This window comes from Cyanistes caeruleus, chromosome 4, assembly GCF_971803275.1.
Source record: "Cyanistes caeruleus chromosome 4, bCyaCae1.hap1.1, whole genome shotgun sequence".
Taxonomy (NCBI): Eukaryota; Metazoa; Chordata; class Aves; order Passeriformes; family Paridae; genus Cyanistes; species Cyanistes caeruleus.
The window spans coordinates 1,139,783-1,155,301 of record NC_141704.1 but is presented as its reverse complement, the minus strand read 5'-3'; the positions used below and the strand labels follow the sequence as shown (position 1 = coordinate 1,155,301).

At 51.3% G+C, this 15,519-nt stretch overlaps 1 protein-coding gene across 5 annotated transcripts in view; it reads left to right on the top strand.

Annotated features, from left to right (window-relative positions):
- Positions 1-15,519, top strand: part of SHANK3 (SH3 and multiple ankyrin repeat domains 3) — a 163,146-nt gene that overhangs the window by 60,963 nt on the left and 86,664 nt on the right. For all 5 annotated transcript variants that reach the window (XM_086886258.1, XM_086886255.1, XM_086886256.1 and 2 more), the window contains one exon: positions 14,546-14,659. In XM_086886258.1, the coding sequence (XP_086742384.1) occupies positions 14,546-14,659 (114 nt within the window). The remainder of the gene's footprint in view (positions 1-14,545; positions 14,660-15,519) is intronic.

The window sequence follows — 15,519 nt, the reverse complement described above, 5'->3', positions numbered from 1 at the left end:
GCAGCTTTGTGGGGTTCCTATCTTGGTTATGGGATCTTCAGCCTGGTTATGGGGCTGCGGGGCTGTGGGGTCTTGGAGCCACCTGTGGGGCTGCAGCTTTGTGGGGTTCCCATCCTGGTTATGGGGTCCCCAGCCTGGTTGTGGGGCTGCAGAACTGTAGGGTGTCCTGGCTGCTTGTGGGGCTGCAGAATTTTGGGGTTTCCAGCCCACCTGTGGGGCTGTGGGGCCTTGAGCTCAGTTGTGGGGCTGCACTTTGTTGGGATCCCATCCTAGTTATGGGGTCTCCAGTCTGGTTATGGGGTCTTCAGTCTGGTTATGGGGTTGCAGGGCTGTGGGGTCTCTGAGCCACCTGTAGGGCTGAAGCTTTGTGGGGTTTCCAGTCTGGTTATGGGGCTGTGGGGTGTCTGAGCCACCTGTGGGGCTGCAGCTCTGTGGGGTTCCCATCCTGCTTATGGGGTCTCCAGTCTGGTTATGGGGCTGTGGGGTCTCGGAGCCACCTGTGGGGCTGCAGCTTTGTGGGGTTCCTATCCGGGTTATGGGGTCTCCAGCCTGCTTGTGGGGCTGCAGAACTCTGGGGTCTTCAACCACCTGTGGGGCTGAAGCTTTTGGGGTCCCCAGTCTGGTTATGGGGCTGCAGAACTGTGGGGTGTCCGGGCTGCTTGTGGGGCTGCAGAATTTTGGGGTTTCCAGCCCACCTGTGGGGCTGTGGGGCCTCGAGCTCGGTTGTGGGGCTGCAGCTTTGTGGGGTTCCCAGCCTGGTTTTGGGGTCTCCAGCCCAGCTGTGGGGCTGTGGGGTTGTGAGGTTTTCAACCCACCTGTGGGGCTGCAACTTTTGGGGTCTCCAGTCTGGTTGTGGGGCTGCAGGGCTGTGGGGTGTCCATCCCAGTTATGGGATTGCAGCTTTGGGGGATCTCCAGTCTGGTTATGGGGTCTCCATCCCATCTGTGGGGCTGCAGCTCTGTGGGGTTCCCATCCTGGTTATGGGGTTCCCATCTCTGCCTGTGGGGCTGTGGGGTCTCGAGCTCAGTTGTGGGGCTGCAGCTCTGTGGGGTTCCCATCCCGGTTATGGGGGTCTCCAGCCTGCTTGTGGGGCAGCAGAACTCTGGGGTCTTCAACCACCTGTGGGGCTGAAGCTTTTGGGGTGTCCAGCTCAGCTGTGGGGTTCCCGTCCTGGTTGTGGGGTCCCCATCCTGGTTTTGGGGCTGAAGAAATGTGGGGCTTCCAGCCTGGCTGTTGTGCTGGAGCTTTGTGGGGTTCCCATCCTGGTTATGGGGTCTCCAGTCTGGTTATGGGGCTGTGGGGTCTTCAGCCACCTGTGGGACTGCAGAACTGTGGGGTCTCCAGCCCATCTGTGGGGCTGCAGCTTTGTGGGGTGTCCAGCTCAGCTGTGGGGCTGCAGCTCTGTGGGGCCCCCATCCTGGTTATGGGGTCTCCAGTCTGGTTGTGGGGCTGTGGGGTGTCCATCCCAGTTATGGGGTTGCAACTTTTGGGGTTTCCAACCCACCTGTGGGGCTGTGGGGTCTCGAGCTCACTTGTGGGGCTGCACTTTGTGGGGTTCCCAGTCTGGTTATGGGCTCCCCGCTCTGCTTGTGGGGCTGTGGGGTCTCCAAACCACCTGTGGGGCTCTGGGGTTCCCATCCTGGTTATGGGGTCTCCAGTCTGGTTATGGGGCTGCGGGGCTGTGGGGTCTCTGAGCCATCTGTGGGACTTCAGCTTTTGGGGTCTCCATCCTGGTTATGGGGTTCCCATCTGTGCCTGTGGGGCTGTGGGGTCTTGAGCTCGGTTGTGGGGCTGCAGCTTTGTGGGGTTCCCATCTTGGTTATGGGGTCTCCAGCCTGGTTGTGGGGCTGCAGAACTGTGGGGTCTTCAGCCACCTGTGGGGCTGCAGAACTGTGGGGTCTTCAGCCACCTGTGGGGCTGCAGAACTGTGGGGTCTTCAGCCACCTGTGGGGCTGCAGAACTGTGGGGTTCCCATCCTGGTTATGGGGTTTCCAGCCTGGTTATGGGGCTGCAGAACTCTGTGGTGTCCTGGCTGCTTGTGGGGCTGCAGAATTTGGGGGTCTCCAAACCACCTGTGGGGCTGCAGAACTGTGGGGTCTCGAGCTTGGTTATGGGGCTGCACTTTGTGGGGTCTCCGGTCTGGTTATGGGGTTCCCATCCCGTCTGTGGGGCTGCAGATTTGTGGGGTCCCCATCCTGGTTATGGGGTCTCCAGTCTGGTTATGGGGCTGCAGAACTCTGGGGTTTCCAGCCCGGTTATGGGGCTGCAGCTTTTGGGGTCTCCATCCTGGTTTTGGGGTCTCCAGTCTGGTTTTGGGGTCCCCATCTTGGTTTTGGGGTCCCCTTCCTTGTTTTGGGGTCTCCAGTCTGGTTATGGGGCTGCAGCTTTTGGGGTGTCTGGTGTGGCTGTGGGGCTGCAGAACTTCGGGGTCTTCAGCCCATCTGTGGCGCTGTGGGGTCCCCCCATCCTGGTTTTGGGGTCTCCAGTCTGGTTTTGGAGTCCCCCCCATCCTGGTTTTGGGGTTTCAGCGTTATTGGGTTTCCAGTCCTGTTGTGGGGTTTGGGGTCCCCTCCCGGTTTTGGGGTTCCCTCTCCTGATTTTGGGGTTCCCTCTCCTGATTTTGGGGTTCCCCCATCTGATTTTGGGGTTCCCCCTCCTGATTTTGGGGTTTCTCTCCCGGTTTTGGGGGTTTTTCCCCTGATTTTGGGGCCTCCCTGCTGATTTTGGGGTTCCCTCTTCTGATTTTGGGGTTTTTCTCCTGATTTTGAGATCTCCCTGCTGATTTTGGGGTTCCCCCTCCTGATTTTGGGGTCTCCCTGCTGATTTTGGGGTTCCCTCTTCTGATTTTGGGGTTCCCCCTCCTGATTTTGGGGTCTCCCTGCTGATTTTGGGGTTTCCCCTCCCTGTTTTAGGTTTCCCTTCCCACTTTTGGGTTTCCCCTCCCGGTTTTTGGGGTTCCCCATCCCGGTTTTTGGGGTCTCTCTCCTGATTTTGGCTTCCCTATCCCGGTTTTTGGGGTTCCCCTCCCGTTTTTGGGGCCGCGGCTCCGGCTCCTTTTGTTCTCATTCCAGCCGTTCCCATTCCCGTTGTTCCCATTCCCGCTGTTCCCATTCCCGCCGTTCCCGTTGTTCCCATTCCCGCCGTTCCCATTCCCACCGTTCCCATTCCCGCCATTCCCGTTGTTCCCATTCCGGCCGTTCTCATTCCTGTCCTTCCCTGCTCTCACATCCCCGCTGCCCATCCCAGCTCCTCTCCCACATCCCAAAGAATTCCCAAATCCCAAAGAATTCCCACATCCCAAACTCCCACATCCCCAATAATTCCCACATCCCCAATAATTCCCCCATCCCAAATAATTCCCCCATCCCAAATAATTCCCACATCCCAAATAATTCCCACATCCTGAATTCCCCCATCCCAAATAATTCCCAAATCCCAAAGAATTCCCAAATCCCAAAGAATTCCCAAATCCATAATTCTCCCATCCCCAATTCCCCCATCCCCAATAATTCCCCCATCCCCAATAATTCCCCCATCCCCAATAATTCCCACATCCCAAATAATTCCCAAATCCCAAAGAATTCCCAAATCCCAAAGAATTCCCACATCCCAAAGAATTCCCACATCCCAAAGAATTCCCAAATCCCGAATTCCCACATCCCAAATTCCCACATCCCAAATAATTCCCAAATCCCAAAGAATTCACAAATCCCAAAGAATTCCCAAATCCCAAATTCCCGCATCCCCAATTCCCAAATCCCAAATAATTCCCACATCCCAAATAATTCCCACATCCCGAATTCCCACCCCCCCTCAGGCTGGGAGTATTCCTTCTTCCTTTCCCAATCTCCTCTTCCAGATCCGTGTTTTCCCGGATAAACGGGAATTCTGCCAGGCCGGAATTCCAAGAGAAATCCGGAGAATTCCATAATTTTTTCCGCCCCCCCCGAAAAATTCCAGGATCTTTTCCTCCTCTCCCTCCTCTGGGATTTTTTCATGGATTCCTCTGGAATTCCGGGAAGCTCCCGTGGGAAAAAGAGACCGGGAATATTCCCAGCTTGGAATCTCCACTCCGGGATCCCCCAGAATCCTTCGGGATCCTCTGGAATCATCTGGGATCCCCCGGAATCCTCTGGGATCCTCCGGGATCCTCCAGAATTCCCACGGATTTATTTTCCATTTAAAAAAAAAAAGGGGCGATTCCCATGGAATTTCCGAGGGATTTCCCGTGGGGAATTCCGGGATGAGCATTCCCGGGACGCGGAATTCCGGGATCCGCGAAGGATTCCCGGGATCTGCTTTTTTCCCCCCCCCCGCGGTTTGATGTTTTTGTTCCCAATGTTTTTCCCTCGCGCTCCCGGGAATCTTTGGGATTCGCTTCCTCATTCCAAAGTTTTCCAGGGAAAAATCGGAGCCCTGGGAAGAGGGAGGAGGAGGAGGAGCGGGAATCGCTTCCCGCTGGATCATTCCCGGACTTCGGGAGGATGGGGGGAGCCCGAATCCGATCCTTTCCCACCTGGAATTTCTCCAGGAAAAGCTTGGAGAGGCCGATCCGTGGTTTTGGGGTTTTTTTTTGGGAATCTCGGGATGAGATTCCGTGGATTTGGGAAATGGGGAATTCCAGGTGGGAATAGCGGGAAAATCCCAGAATTCCAGGTGGGAATAGAGGGAAAATCCCAGAATTCCAGGTGGGAATAGCGGGAAAATCCCGGAATTCCAGGTGGGAATAGCGGGGAAAATCCCAGAATTCCAGGTGGGAATAGCGGGAAAATCCCGGAATTCCAGGTGGGAATAGCGGGAAAATCCCAGAATTCCAGGTGGGAATAGAGGGAAAATCCCTCTATTCGGGGGGGGGGGTGGGGGAGGGTTCGGGAATGTTGGGAATTCCGGGATTCTGGAACCATCTGGGGGATGTTGGGAGATTCCTAGGAATGGGAATTTGGGGATTGGAGGGAAAAAAATGGGAGCCGGAAATGCGGGAAAGGGTTTGGGAATTCCAGGAATTGCTGGGTGAGGATGTGAAGCTGGAATTCCAGGAATTCCGGGAATTCCGGCTGAGGGGATCCTGGAATGATGGGGGAGGGGAGGGGGGGATGGATCTCATCCCTATCCATGAGAACATTCCCATGGAATTCCAGGGCTGGGGATAATTCCCGCCATTCCAGGTGCTCCAAACTTTTCCTCGGACATTCCCGGGATCCAGGGGCAGCCGAAGCTGCTCTGGGAATTCCATTCCAGCCAGGAATTCCCAATTCCCAAAATCCCACCCCCATCTCCCCTTGCCCAGGGAATTCCCTCCATTCCCAGCTCTCCCAGCCTGGCATTGGATCCAAAGGAATTTTGGGATCCAGGGGTTTCCCTGGGAATCTCGGCACTGCAGGAAGGGTCTCCCTTCCCTTTCCCAGCCCCAACTTCCAGAAAAATCCCTCGGGATGGATTCGGAGCCTCCCAAATCCCGGAATGGTTTGGGATGGGATCCAGGGACCTTCAACCCCACCCCATTCCAATCCCACCATCCCAGGCTGCTCCAAGCTTTCCTTGGCCATTCCCGGGATCCAGGGGCAGCCGCGGCTGCTCTGGGAATTCCATTCCAGCCGGGAATTCCTTCCCAAATTCCCCTTTCCCAATCTGGAGCCATTCCCTGCGTCCTGTCCCTCCCAGGCCTTTCCCAAATCCCGGCTCTCCTGGAGCCCCTGGAATGTTCTGGAAGCTCTCCCTGGCTCCTTCCCTTCTCCAGAGGAACATTCCCAGTTTTCCCTCCCATCTCCATCCCTGAATTTTCCCGGATCCTCCTCTGGATTCGCTCTGGGATCTCCTTCCCCATCCCAAATTCCCGTTTTCCAGCCGCTTTTCCCTGGATCCGCTCCGAAATTCCCGTGGAATTTTTTTCCCTCCTTCCCAGGCTCCGGAATTTCTCCTCCAGCTCCCGATTTTCCCTTCGGGAAGGTCGTTGGGGAAGGATTGGGAAGAGGCCAAGATTCCGCTGGGAAAATTTTCCGACCCCTCGGGAATTCCATCTGTCCCAAAATTCCTATTTTTTTTTTTTTTTTTTTTAATTAATTCCCGGCTTAAAATTCCCTCGTTTTGGGTCAGGCCGGGATTTTTCCATCGGGATTTTTGGGATTTCAGCCCAAATTTGCTGGAATTTTCCACTTCGAACTTCCCGAAATCACGAATTTCCCACCTGGAATTCCGAGGAAAAATTCTCAGCCGGATATAAAGAGGTGGGAAAATGAAAAAAAACCTCGGGATTTAGGGATGGATTGGTGGGAATTTTGGGAATTTTGTCGGAATATTTTGTTGGAATTTGTTGGAATTTCCGCATCTGCAGTTCCTGGCTCAGGACAATTCCCGGAATTTTTTTTATCCCTGATTTTCATGGAATTTTTTCCTTATTTGGCGCAAACCGGGAATTCCTCGGTCGGGATCCGTTGGAGCCGTCCCGGAGTTCCTGAAATTCCCCCCCAAAAATTTGGAAAACACCTGGATAAAAAAAAAAATCAGAAAATCCCAGAAATATCCAGGATTATTCCAGGAAATTCCCAAAAAAATGACGTTGATCCCTGGAATCTGGGAAAACCTTGGGAATTCTCATCGGTTATCCCTGGAAAAATCCTTGGTGCCGAGAGAGGGAGATTCCATCAAACCTCGGATTTTTGGGACAAAATTCCTGCATTTCCCATTTTTTTTCCCACCTTTTTTTTGGGAAAAAAATCCCACATTTCCCATTTATTTCCCACATTTTTTTTGGGACAAAATTCCCACATTTCCCGCTTTTTCCCTCCATTTTTTGGGACAAAATTCCCACATTTCCCATTGTTTTCCCTCCTTTTTTTGGGACAGAATTCCCACATTTCCCATTTTCTTTCCCTCTGATTTTTTGGGACAGAATTCCCGCATTTCCCATTTTTTTTCCCCAACTTTTTTTTGGGGAAAAAATTCCCGCATTTCCCATTTATTTCCCACATTTTTTGGGACAAAATTCCCACATTTCCTTTCTTTTTTCCACATTTTTTTGAGGACAAAATTCCCACATTTCCCATTTTTTCTCCTCCATTTTTTGGGACAGAATTCCCACGTTTCCCATTTTTTTCCCTCCTTTTTTTTTGGGACAGAATTCCTGAATTTCCTTCCTTTTTTCCACCTTTTGTTTGGGAAAAAAATCCCGCATTTCCCATTTATTTCCCACATTTTTTGGGGGGACAAAATTCCCACCTTTCCCGCTTTTTCCCCTCCATTTTTTTGGGACAAAATTCTCGCATTTCCCATTTATTTCCCACTTTTTTTTTGGGACAGAATTCCCACCTTTCCCACTTTTTCCCCCCTCCATTTTTAGGGACAAAATTCCCACATTTCCTTCCTTTATCCCACAATTTTTTGGGACAAAATTCCCTCATTTTTTTAGCTTTGGATGAATCTTTTCCTTTGGAAAAAAAAAAAAGGGAGAGCGGAGCCTCTGGAATGGGAATTTTCCCACTCGGATCCATTGGAAAACTTTTCCCTGGCCCCAAATCCCTTCCTGGAATTCATTCCCAGAGCTGGAATTCTGGGAATTCCAGATTAAAAAAAAAAGGGATTTTCCCTGGATTTTTCAGGAACAAAATTCCATAAAAATCCCATTTTTCCAGGCCGAAGCTTTTCCGATCCCTGGGATCATTTCATGGAGCTTTTTTTTTGGGAATCAGAGCCCGGATTTTTGGGATCTGGGGCTGGAGCGGGAAACACTTCTGGTGGGAAAATCCCTTTGGATGCAGAAATCTTCAATTTAGCGGGAAAATTCCTGGAATTTTCCAGAAGAATTCCCAAAATTCCCTCCTTTCATTTGGATTTTTTAAGGGATAATTTTAAGGACGGGTTTGGATCTTCCTGAAATTCCTGGGTTTTAATCCCAGATTTTAATCCTGGGATTTTCCTCTGGGAAAAAATCTCCCTTTTCCCACAGGAATTCCGTCGGCGATCCCAAAATTCTGGGACATTCCCAAAAAAAACCAACCCCAAAACACCTCGGGAATGAGAATTTTTTTGGGAATGGTTTCAGGATTTTCCTGGGAATTCCGAGCTGGATTTGCTCCTTCCTTGGCTCCGGAAAAGTCCCTGGGAATTTTTATTCCCACCCGGAATCCCGAGGAGCTCCGAGCGATCCCGAATTCCCAGCCGGAATTTGGGAAATCCAGGAGAACATTCCAGCTGGGAATATTCTGGAATCTGAGCCGGCCTCAATTCCCATCCCAAAATCCCAGAATTCCTTGTTAATTCCGCTCCTTTTCCCGGTTTTCTCGGAGCTCTCCCGGTTTTCCGGTGGGAAAATTCCAGAGGGAATCGGGAATCCCCGAGGGATCCTGGGAAAATTCCGAGGTTTCCTTCGGATCTTGGCTGGAATTTCGGCCGGGTTGGGTTGGAAGGGGAGCTTGGATTTGGGATTTTATGGAATTCCGGAGTTTTGTTGGGATTTGGAGAGGTTTTCCCATGCTCGGACCTGGAATTCCAAAGAAATTCTGGATATTTGTTGGGATTTAGGGATTTTCCATGATTCTGACCTGGAATTCCAAAGAAATTTGGGATCTTTTTAGGGATTTTCCAAGATTCTGACCTGGAATTCCAATGAAAATTTGGGATCTTGCATTGGGATTTCGGGATTTTCTGTGGTTCTGACCTGGAATTCCAAAGAAATTTGGGATCCTGTGTTGGGTTTTTAGGGATTTTTCGTGGTCTTGACCCAGAATTCCAAAGAAATTTTGGATCTTGGTTTTTTAGGGATTTTCCATGATCCTGACCTGGAATTCTGACCAAAATTTGGGATCTTGGGATGGGTTTTTAGGGATTTCCCATGCTCTGACTTGGAATTCCAAAGAAATTTGGGTTCTTTGTTGGGTTTTCCAGAGCTCTCCATGGTCCTGACCTGGAATTCCAAATAAAATCTGGAATCTTGGGTTGGGTTTTTAGGGATTTTCCATGATCCTAATCTGGAATTCCAAAGAAATTTGGGATCTTGGGTTGGGATTTGGGGATTTTCTATGGTCCTGACCCAGAATTCCAAAGAAATTTGGGATCATTTTGGGATTTGGAGAGGTTTTCCATGCTCTGACCCAGAAGTCCAAACAAAATTTGGGATTTTGGGATGGGTTTTTAGGGATTTTCTGTGATTCTGACCTGGAATTCTGATGAAAATTTGGGATCTTTGTTGGGTTTTCCGGAGCTCTCCATGGTCCTGACCTGGAATTCCAAATAAAATCTGGGATCTTGTGTTGGGATTTAGGGATTTTCTCTGGTCCTGACCCAGAATTCCAAAGAATTTGGGATCTTGGGATGGGTTTTTAGGGATTTTCCAAGATCCTGACCTGGAATTCCAACCAAAATTTGGGATCTTGGGATCATTTTTATGGATTTTCCGTGATCCTGACCCGGAATTCCAATGAAAATTTGGGATCTTGTGTTGGGATTTCGGGATTTTCCATGCTCTGCCCTGTCCGCCATTCCATGGGAGAATTCCCGGGATTTTCATTCCCTGCTGTTCCGTTTGCGCCTCCGCTCATTTTCCATGGGTTTTTTTTTTCCTCTTTTCCATGTTTTTCTTCTCTTTTCCATGATTTTTCTTCTCTTTTCCATTCCCATCCACGCTCCAGACCAGCAGCTCCGGGAAGTCGGTAACTATGGAATTTTTCCTTGGAATTTTTTTTTCCCTTCCCAGCTTTTTTCCCTTTTTCCCACCTTTTTTTCCCCTCGCTGTAGTGAATATTCCAGGATTTTTTTTTTTTTTTTTTTTTTTGTGGAGCTTTTCCCGGTTTTTCCCTCTTTTCCCGCTGTTTATTCCGGATGGGATCGGGGCCGGCGGGATCTTCCTCTCCCATCCCGCTTTTCCTGCCATTCCCAAAGTTTCCCCGTCCTGAAATTCCCAGAAAATCCGGGAGACGCCTCCTGGGAAAATTCCGGAATGGGAATTGGGAGGGGGAATCGTGGATCGGGAATTCCATGGGAATTCCGTGGGATCCGGGATGTTGGGACGCAATTCCCAGCGCTCTCGGAGCGGATTTGGAATTCCCAATGCTGGGAAAATCTGATCCTGGAAATCTGATTCCTGATCCGGGGATGGGAGGATCGGGAAGCGCCGGATGGGGCGGAGCTGATCCCAAAAAATTCCAGGGTTTTGTGGGATGTGAATCCAGGTTTTCCGTGGGTTTTCAGGGATGTGGATCCAGGTTTTCCACGGATTTTCAGGAATGTGGATCCAGGTTTTCCGTGGATTTGGGACAATGTAGATCCAGGTTTTCCATGATTTTTACGGGATGCAAATCCAGGTTTTCCAGGGTTTTGGGAGGGATTCGGATCCAGGTTTTCCATGAATTTTCAGGAATGTGGATCCAGGTTTTCCATGGATTTTAAGGGATTTGGATCCAGGTTTTCTGCAGTTTTTAAGGAATGTGGATCCAAGTTTTCCATGATTTTTACGGGATGCAAATCCAGGTTTTCCAGGGCTTTGGGAGGGATTCAGATCCAGGTTTTCCATGGATTTTCAGGAATGCAGATCCAGGTTTTCTGTTGATTTTAAGGAATTTGGATCCAGGTTTTCCATGGTTTTGGGAGGGATTCGGATCCAGGTTTTCCGTGGATTTTCAGGAATGCAGATCCAGGTTTTCTGTTGATTTTAAGGAATTTGGATCCAGGTTTTCCATGGTTTTGGGAGGGATTCGGATCCAGGTTTTCCGTGGATTTTAAGGGATGCAAATCCAGGTTTTCCATGGATTTTCAGGGATGCGGATCCAGGTTTTCTGTTGATTTTAAGGAATTTGGATCCAGGTTTTCCATGGTTTTGGGAGGGGTTTGGATCCAGGTTTTCCATGGATTTTAAGGGATGCAAATCCAGGTTTTCTATGGATTTTCAGGGGTGCGGATCCAGGTTTTCCGTGGTTTTGTGGGATGCGGATCCAGGTTTTCCAGGGATGTGAATCCAGGTTTTCCATGGTTATTCAGGGATTTGGATCCAGGTTTTCCATGGTTTTTAAGGGATTCAGATTCCGGTTTTCCGCAGCTTTTAAGGAACGCGGATCCAGCTTTTCCATGGAATTATTTTTGTGAGTTTCTCTGGGAATTCTGGCCGGGATCCAACATTCCCAGGGCTTCCCATGGAGCTCCGGAATTCCGGGAATTCCTTCCCTGAAGATGCCAAGGGCTCCCTCTCCCTGGGATTTTTCCGGATGGGGAATTCCCAAATCCCGCTCTTCTCCAGCTGGGATCGATCCTGAGGGATTCCCCAATCCCTCCTTTTCCCCATCGCAAATTTTTCCTGGAGCGGGAGGGAATTGGGAAAATCCCCTCAGGCTGGAATCACATCCCAGATTTTTCCCAGGCTGGATTTGCTGAGGAATTTCCGCCCTCAATCCCTCCAAGACATCCCGGATTTCCCGCGGATTCCGAAGGGATTCCCTGAATTCCCGCGGCTCCTCCTCCTCCTTTTCCCGGGAAAAGCTTGGAGCAGCTGGGCCGGGTTTCCTTGGATTCCTGACTCCTTTCCCATCCCTGTTTTCCTTGGGAAAAGGGAGGCGGCTCTGGCTGCTCTTCCCTCTTTTCCAGAGCTCGGGAATTCTGGGAAAACGCCTGGAAAAGCCTGGGAAAAATCCCAGGGGATTCAGGGAATGAGCGCTGGGAGAAGGAGCTGGAGCAGGGCTGGGAAATCTGGGAATGTTCCTCTGGAGAAGGGAAGGATCCAGGGAGAGCTTCCAGAACATTCCAGGGGCTCCAGGAGAGCCGGGATTTGGGAAAGGCCTGGGAGGGACAGGACACAGGGAATGGATCCCACTGGGAAAGCGGAATTTGGGGTGGGATTTTGGGAAGGAATTCTTGGAATTCCGAGATTCCCAGGGAAGCCCCTGGATCCCAGAATTCCTTTGGATCCCATGCCAGGCTGGGAGAGCTGGGAATGGAGGGAATTCCCTGGGAAAGGGGAGATCAGGGTGGAGTTTTGGGAATTGGGAATTCCCGGCTGGAAGGGAATTCCCAGAGCAGCTGCGGCTGCCCCTGGATCCCGGGAATGTCCGAGGAAATCTTGGAGCAGCCTGGAATGGCGGGAATTATCCCCACCCCTGGAATTCCGTGGGATTTCAGCTCCATTCTCAACCAAACCATCCCAGAATTCCTAAAAAGGAAAAGAATAAAATCCAGGAATTCCTGTGGGATTTCTGCCCCATTCCCGCGTTTCTCCCGACCTTTCCCAGCTTTATCCCGGCTCCCATTCCCGCCGATCTGTCAGAGCTAATCCCAAATTTTTTCAGGCATCCGGAAATCCATCCCAGAGAATTCCCAGAAGATTCCCGGGAATTCAATCCTGCCTGGAGGCATCCAAGGAAAAACAAATCTAAGGAAAAGCCAAACAGCAAAATCCTCCCGGGCTCCTCCGGGGCTTTTTTTCTTCAGGATAAAAATTCTCCGGATCTCCAAAGGTCCCTTGGAACGATCCCAAATCCCGGATTTCCCTCCATTCCCGCTGCTCCGTTCCCAACAGCTCCCCCTGGAAAATTCCCGCTTGGGATCCCTTTGGAATTCTGGCCTCCCCGGAAGGAATTTTGGGATCCGGGGTTTTCCCTTTTCCCTGGAAAAATATTCCCTAAATCCCGCTGAAATCGGCCCTTCCCTCCTTTCCCGCCCTTTTTTCCCTGGATTCTCCTTTCCTCCCGCAGCCATTCCCGCTTTTCCTGCCTCTTTCGACGCTTCCCGTCCTCGTCCCACAGGGCCTGGAATTCCAGCAGGGAATTCTGCAGGGAATCCTGACCCAGGTGTGGAATGAGGGTCGGGAGTGGATCTGGATGGATCCGGGAATGGCTGTGGATGGATCCAGGAATGGCTGTGGATGGATCCAGGAACTGATCCTGGGAATGGATCCGGATGGATCTGGATGGATCCAGGAATGAGCCCCAGGGATGGATCTGGATGGATCCAGATGGATCCGGGGATCAGTCCCGGGAATGGATCTGGATGGATCCGGATGGATCCCAGGATCAGCCTCTGGAGCTGTTCCCACTCCGGATGGATCTGGATGGATCCAGGAATGAGCCCTGGGAATGGATCCAGGAATGGCTCTGGAATGAGCCCTGGGAGCTGTTCCTACCCTGGATGGATCCAGGAATTGATCCTGGGAATGGCTCTGGATGGATCCGGATGGATCCCAGGATCAGCCTCTGGAGCTGTTCCCACTCCGGATGGATCTGGATGGATCCAGGAATGAGCCCCAGGAATGGATCCAGATGGATCTGGGAATCAGTCCCGGGAATGGCTCTGGATGGAGTCATTCCCAAATCCCGGCTCTCCTGGAGCCCCTGGAATGTTCTGGAAGCTCTCCCTGGATCCTTCCCTTCTCCAGGAGAACATTCCCAGATTTCCCAGCCCTGGCAGCAGCTCCTCCATCCCTGGCAGCGTCCAAAGCTCTGGGATAACGGGAATTATCCCTCCCTTGGAATTCTCTGGGATTTGAGGTCTTTTCCCGCCCAAACCATTCCGGGATTCCAGAAAATCGGTGGAATTTTGGGATCCGCCCAACCTCGGCCTTGGGATCGGGATCCGCTGGCGGGAATGAGCTCCGGGAAAAGTGGGAGTGGGGCCCAGGGGAGGCTGGGATGGGATTTTTTTGGAATTTTTCCATGGAAAAGGCCCTCAGGCCTCGGCAGGGGCGGCTCAGGGAGGTTTGGAGTCGCCGTTCCTGGAGGAATCCAAGGAATTCCTGGAATTCCACTCCGGGCTGGGATCGGGCCCAGCTGGGGCTCATCCAGGGGGGCTTTTCCAACCTCTGGAATTCTGGGATCTGGATGCTCCGGAGAGAATTCCCACCAGGAGAGCAGTGGGAAAAGGCTGCTGGGATCAGGGGATCCGGAGCGGGAAAATTTGGGAATTTTGGCATCCAGAGTGGGGAAATTTGGGGATTTCAGCCTCCAGAGTGGGAAAATTCAGGAATTTGGACATTGAGGATGGGAGAACTCAGGAATTTCAGCATCTAGAGTGGGAGAATTTGGTAATTTTGGCATCCAGAGTGGGAAAATTCAGGAATTTGGACATCCAGAGTGGGAAAATTGGGGATTTGAGGATCTGGAGTGGCACAATTTGGGAATTTTGGCATCCAAAGTGGAAAAATTCAGGATATGGACATTGAGAATGGGAGAATTTGGGAATTTTGGCATCCAGAGTGGGAAAATGTTGGGAATTTATATGAAAAATCAGGAATTTGGTATCCAGAACTGGGAAATGCGGGATTTGGGGATCTGGAGTGGCAGAGTCTGGGAATTTTGGCATCCAGAGTGGGAAAATTTGGGAATTTTGGCCTCCAGAGTGGGGAAAATTCGGGAATTTGAACATCCAGAGTGCGAAAAATCAGGAATTTTGAAATCCCCGCATCCAGAACGTGAAAACAACGGGAATCCCAGCATCCAGCGCGGCAAAAACCCGGGAATTCCACTCCCATTCCCTTTCCCGTTCCCTCCAGCGCTGGTTCCCGGATTCCGGGCGGGGCTCCGGATCCCGTTTTCCCGGGATCGCGTCTGATTCCCGATCCCGTTTCCCGCAGTGCTGAGCATCGGCGAGGGCGGATTCTGGGAAGGCTCCGTGAAGGGCAGGAGCGGTTGGTTCCCGGCGGAATGCGTGGAGGAGGTGCAGATGCGCCAGTACGACTCCAGGCAAGGTCGGTATCCCGGAATTCCGGCCGGAATTCCCGAGGGAATCACGGGGAGAGCTCCTTTGGTGGGGTGGGAATGGTGGGAATGGGATCCCGAGGGATCGATTCCAATCATGGATCCATCATCAGGGAATGGGGAGTTTGGGATGGGGTGGGATGGGAGCAGAGGGTAAACTGGGAAAATTGGGATTGGTCAGGTGGAAATTCCCAGAATTGTGACCAGAATTCCCAAGGGAATCATCGGGAGAGCTCTTTTGATGGAATGAGGAAAGAGACAATGGTGGGAATGGGATCCCAAGGGATCTGGTCATGGTTGGGATGGGAGCAGAGGGAAAACTGGGAAAATTGGGATTGGTCAGGTGGACAGGGTCAGTATCCCGGAATTCCAGCCAGAATTCCTGAGGGAATCATGGGGAGAGCTCCTTTGGCGGGGTGGAAATGGTGGGAATGGGATCCCGAGGGATCTGGTCATGGATTCATCATCAGGGAATGGAAAATTTGGGATGGGTTGGAATGGGAGCAGAGGAAAAACTGGGAAAATTGGGATTGTCCAACCTGGAAAAGAGGAAAAATCCAGGATGATCCAATTGTGGCTTCCAGGGCCTGGAGAAGCCACGGGAAAGATGAAAAGTGGGAATATTTGGAATATTTGGGGTTATTGGGAATATTTGGAATATTGGGAATGTTTGGAATATTTGGAATATTTCCGAGGGTTGGAGGGACTGGGAATGGTCCCAGACTCCAGGGATAGATGGGAATTGGATCCCGAGGGATGAGTAGAGCCCGGAATTCCCGGCTTTTCCTTGGGAACGGGATCTGGGACCCTCGGGATTGGGGAGGGGGGGCGGAGCGGGGAGGGGGATGGG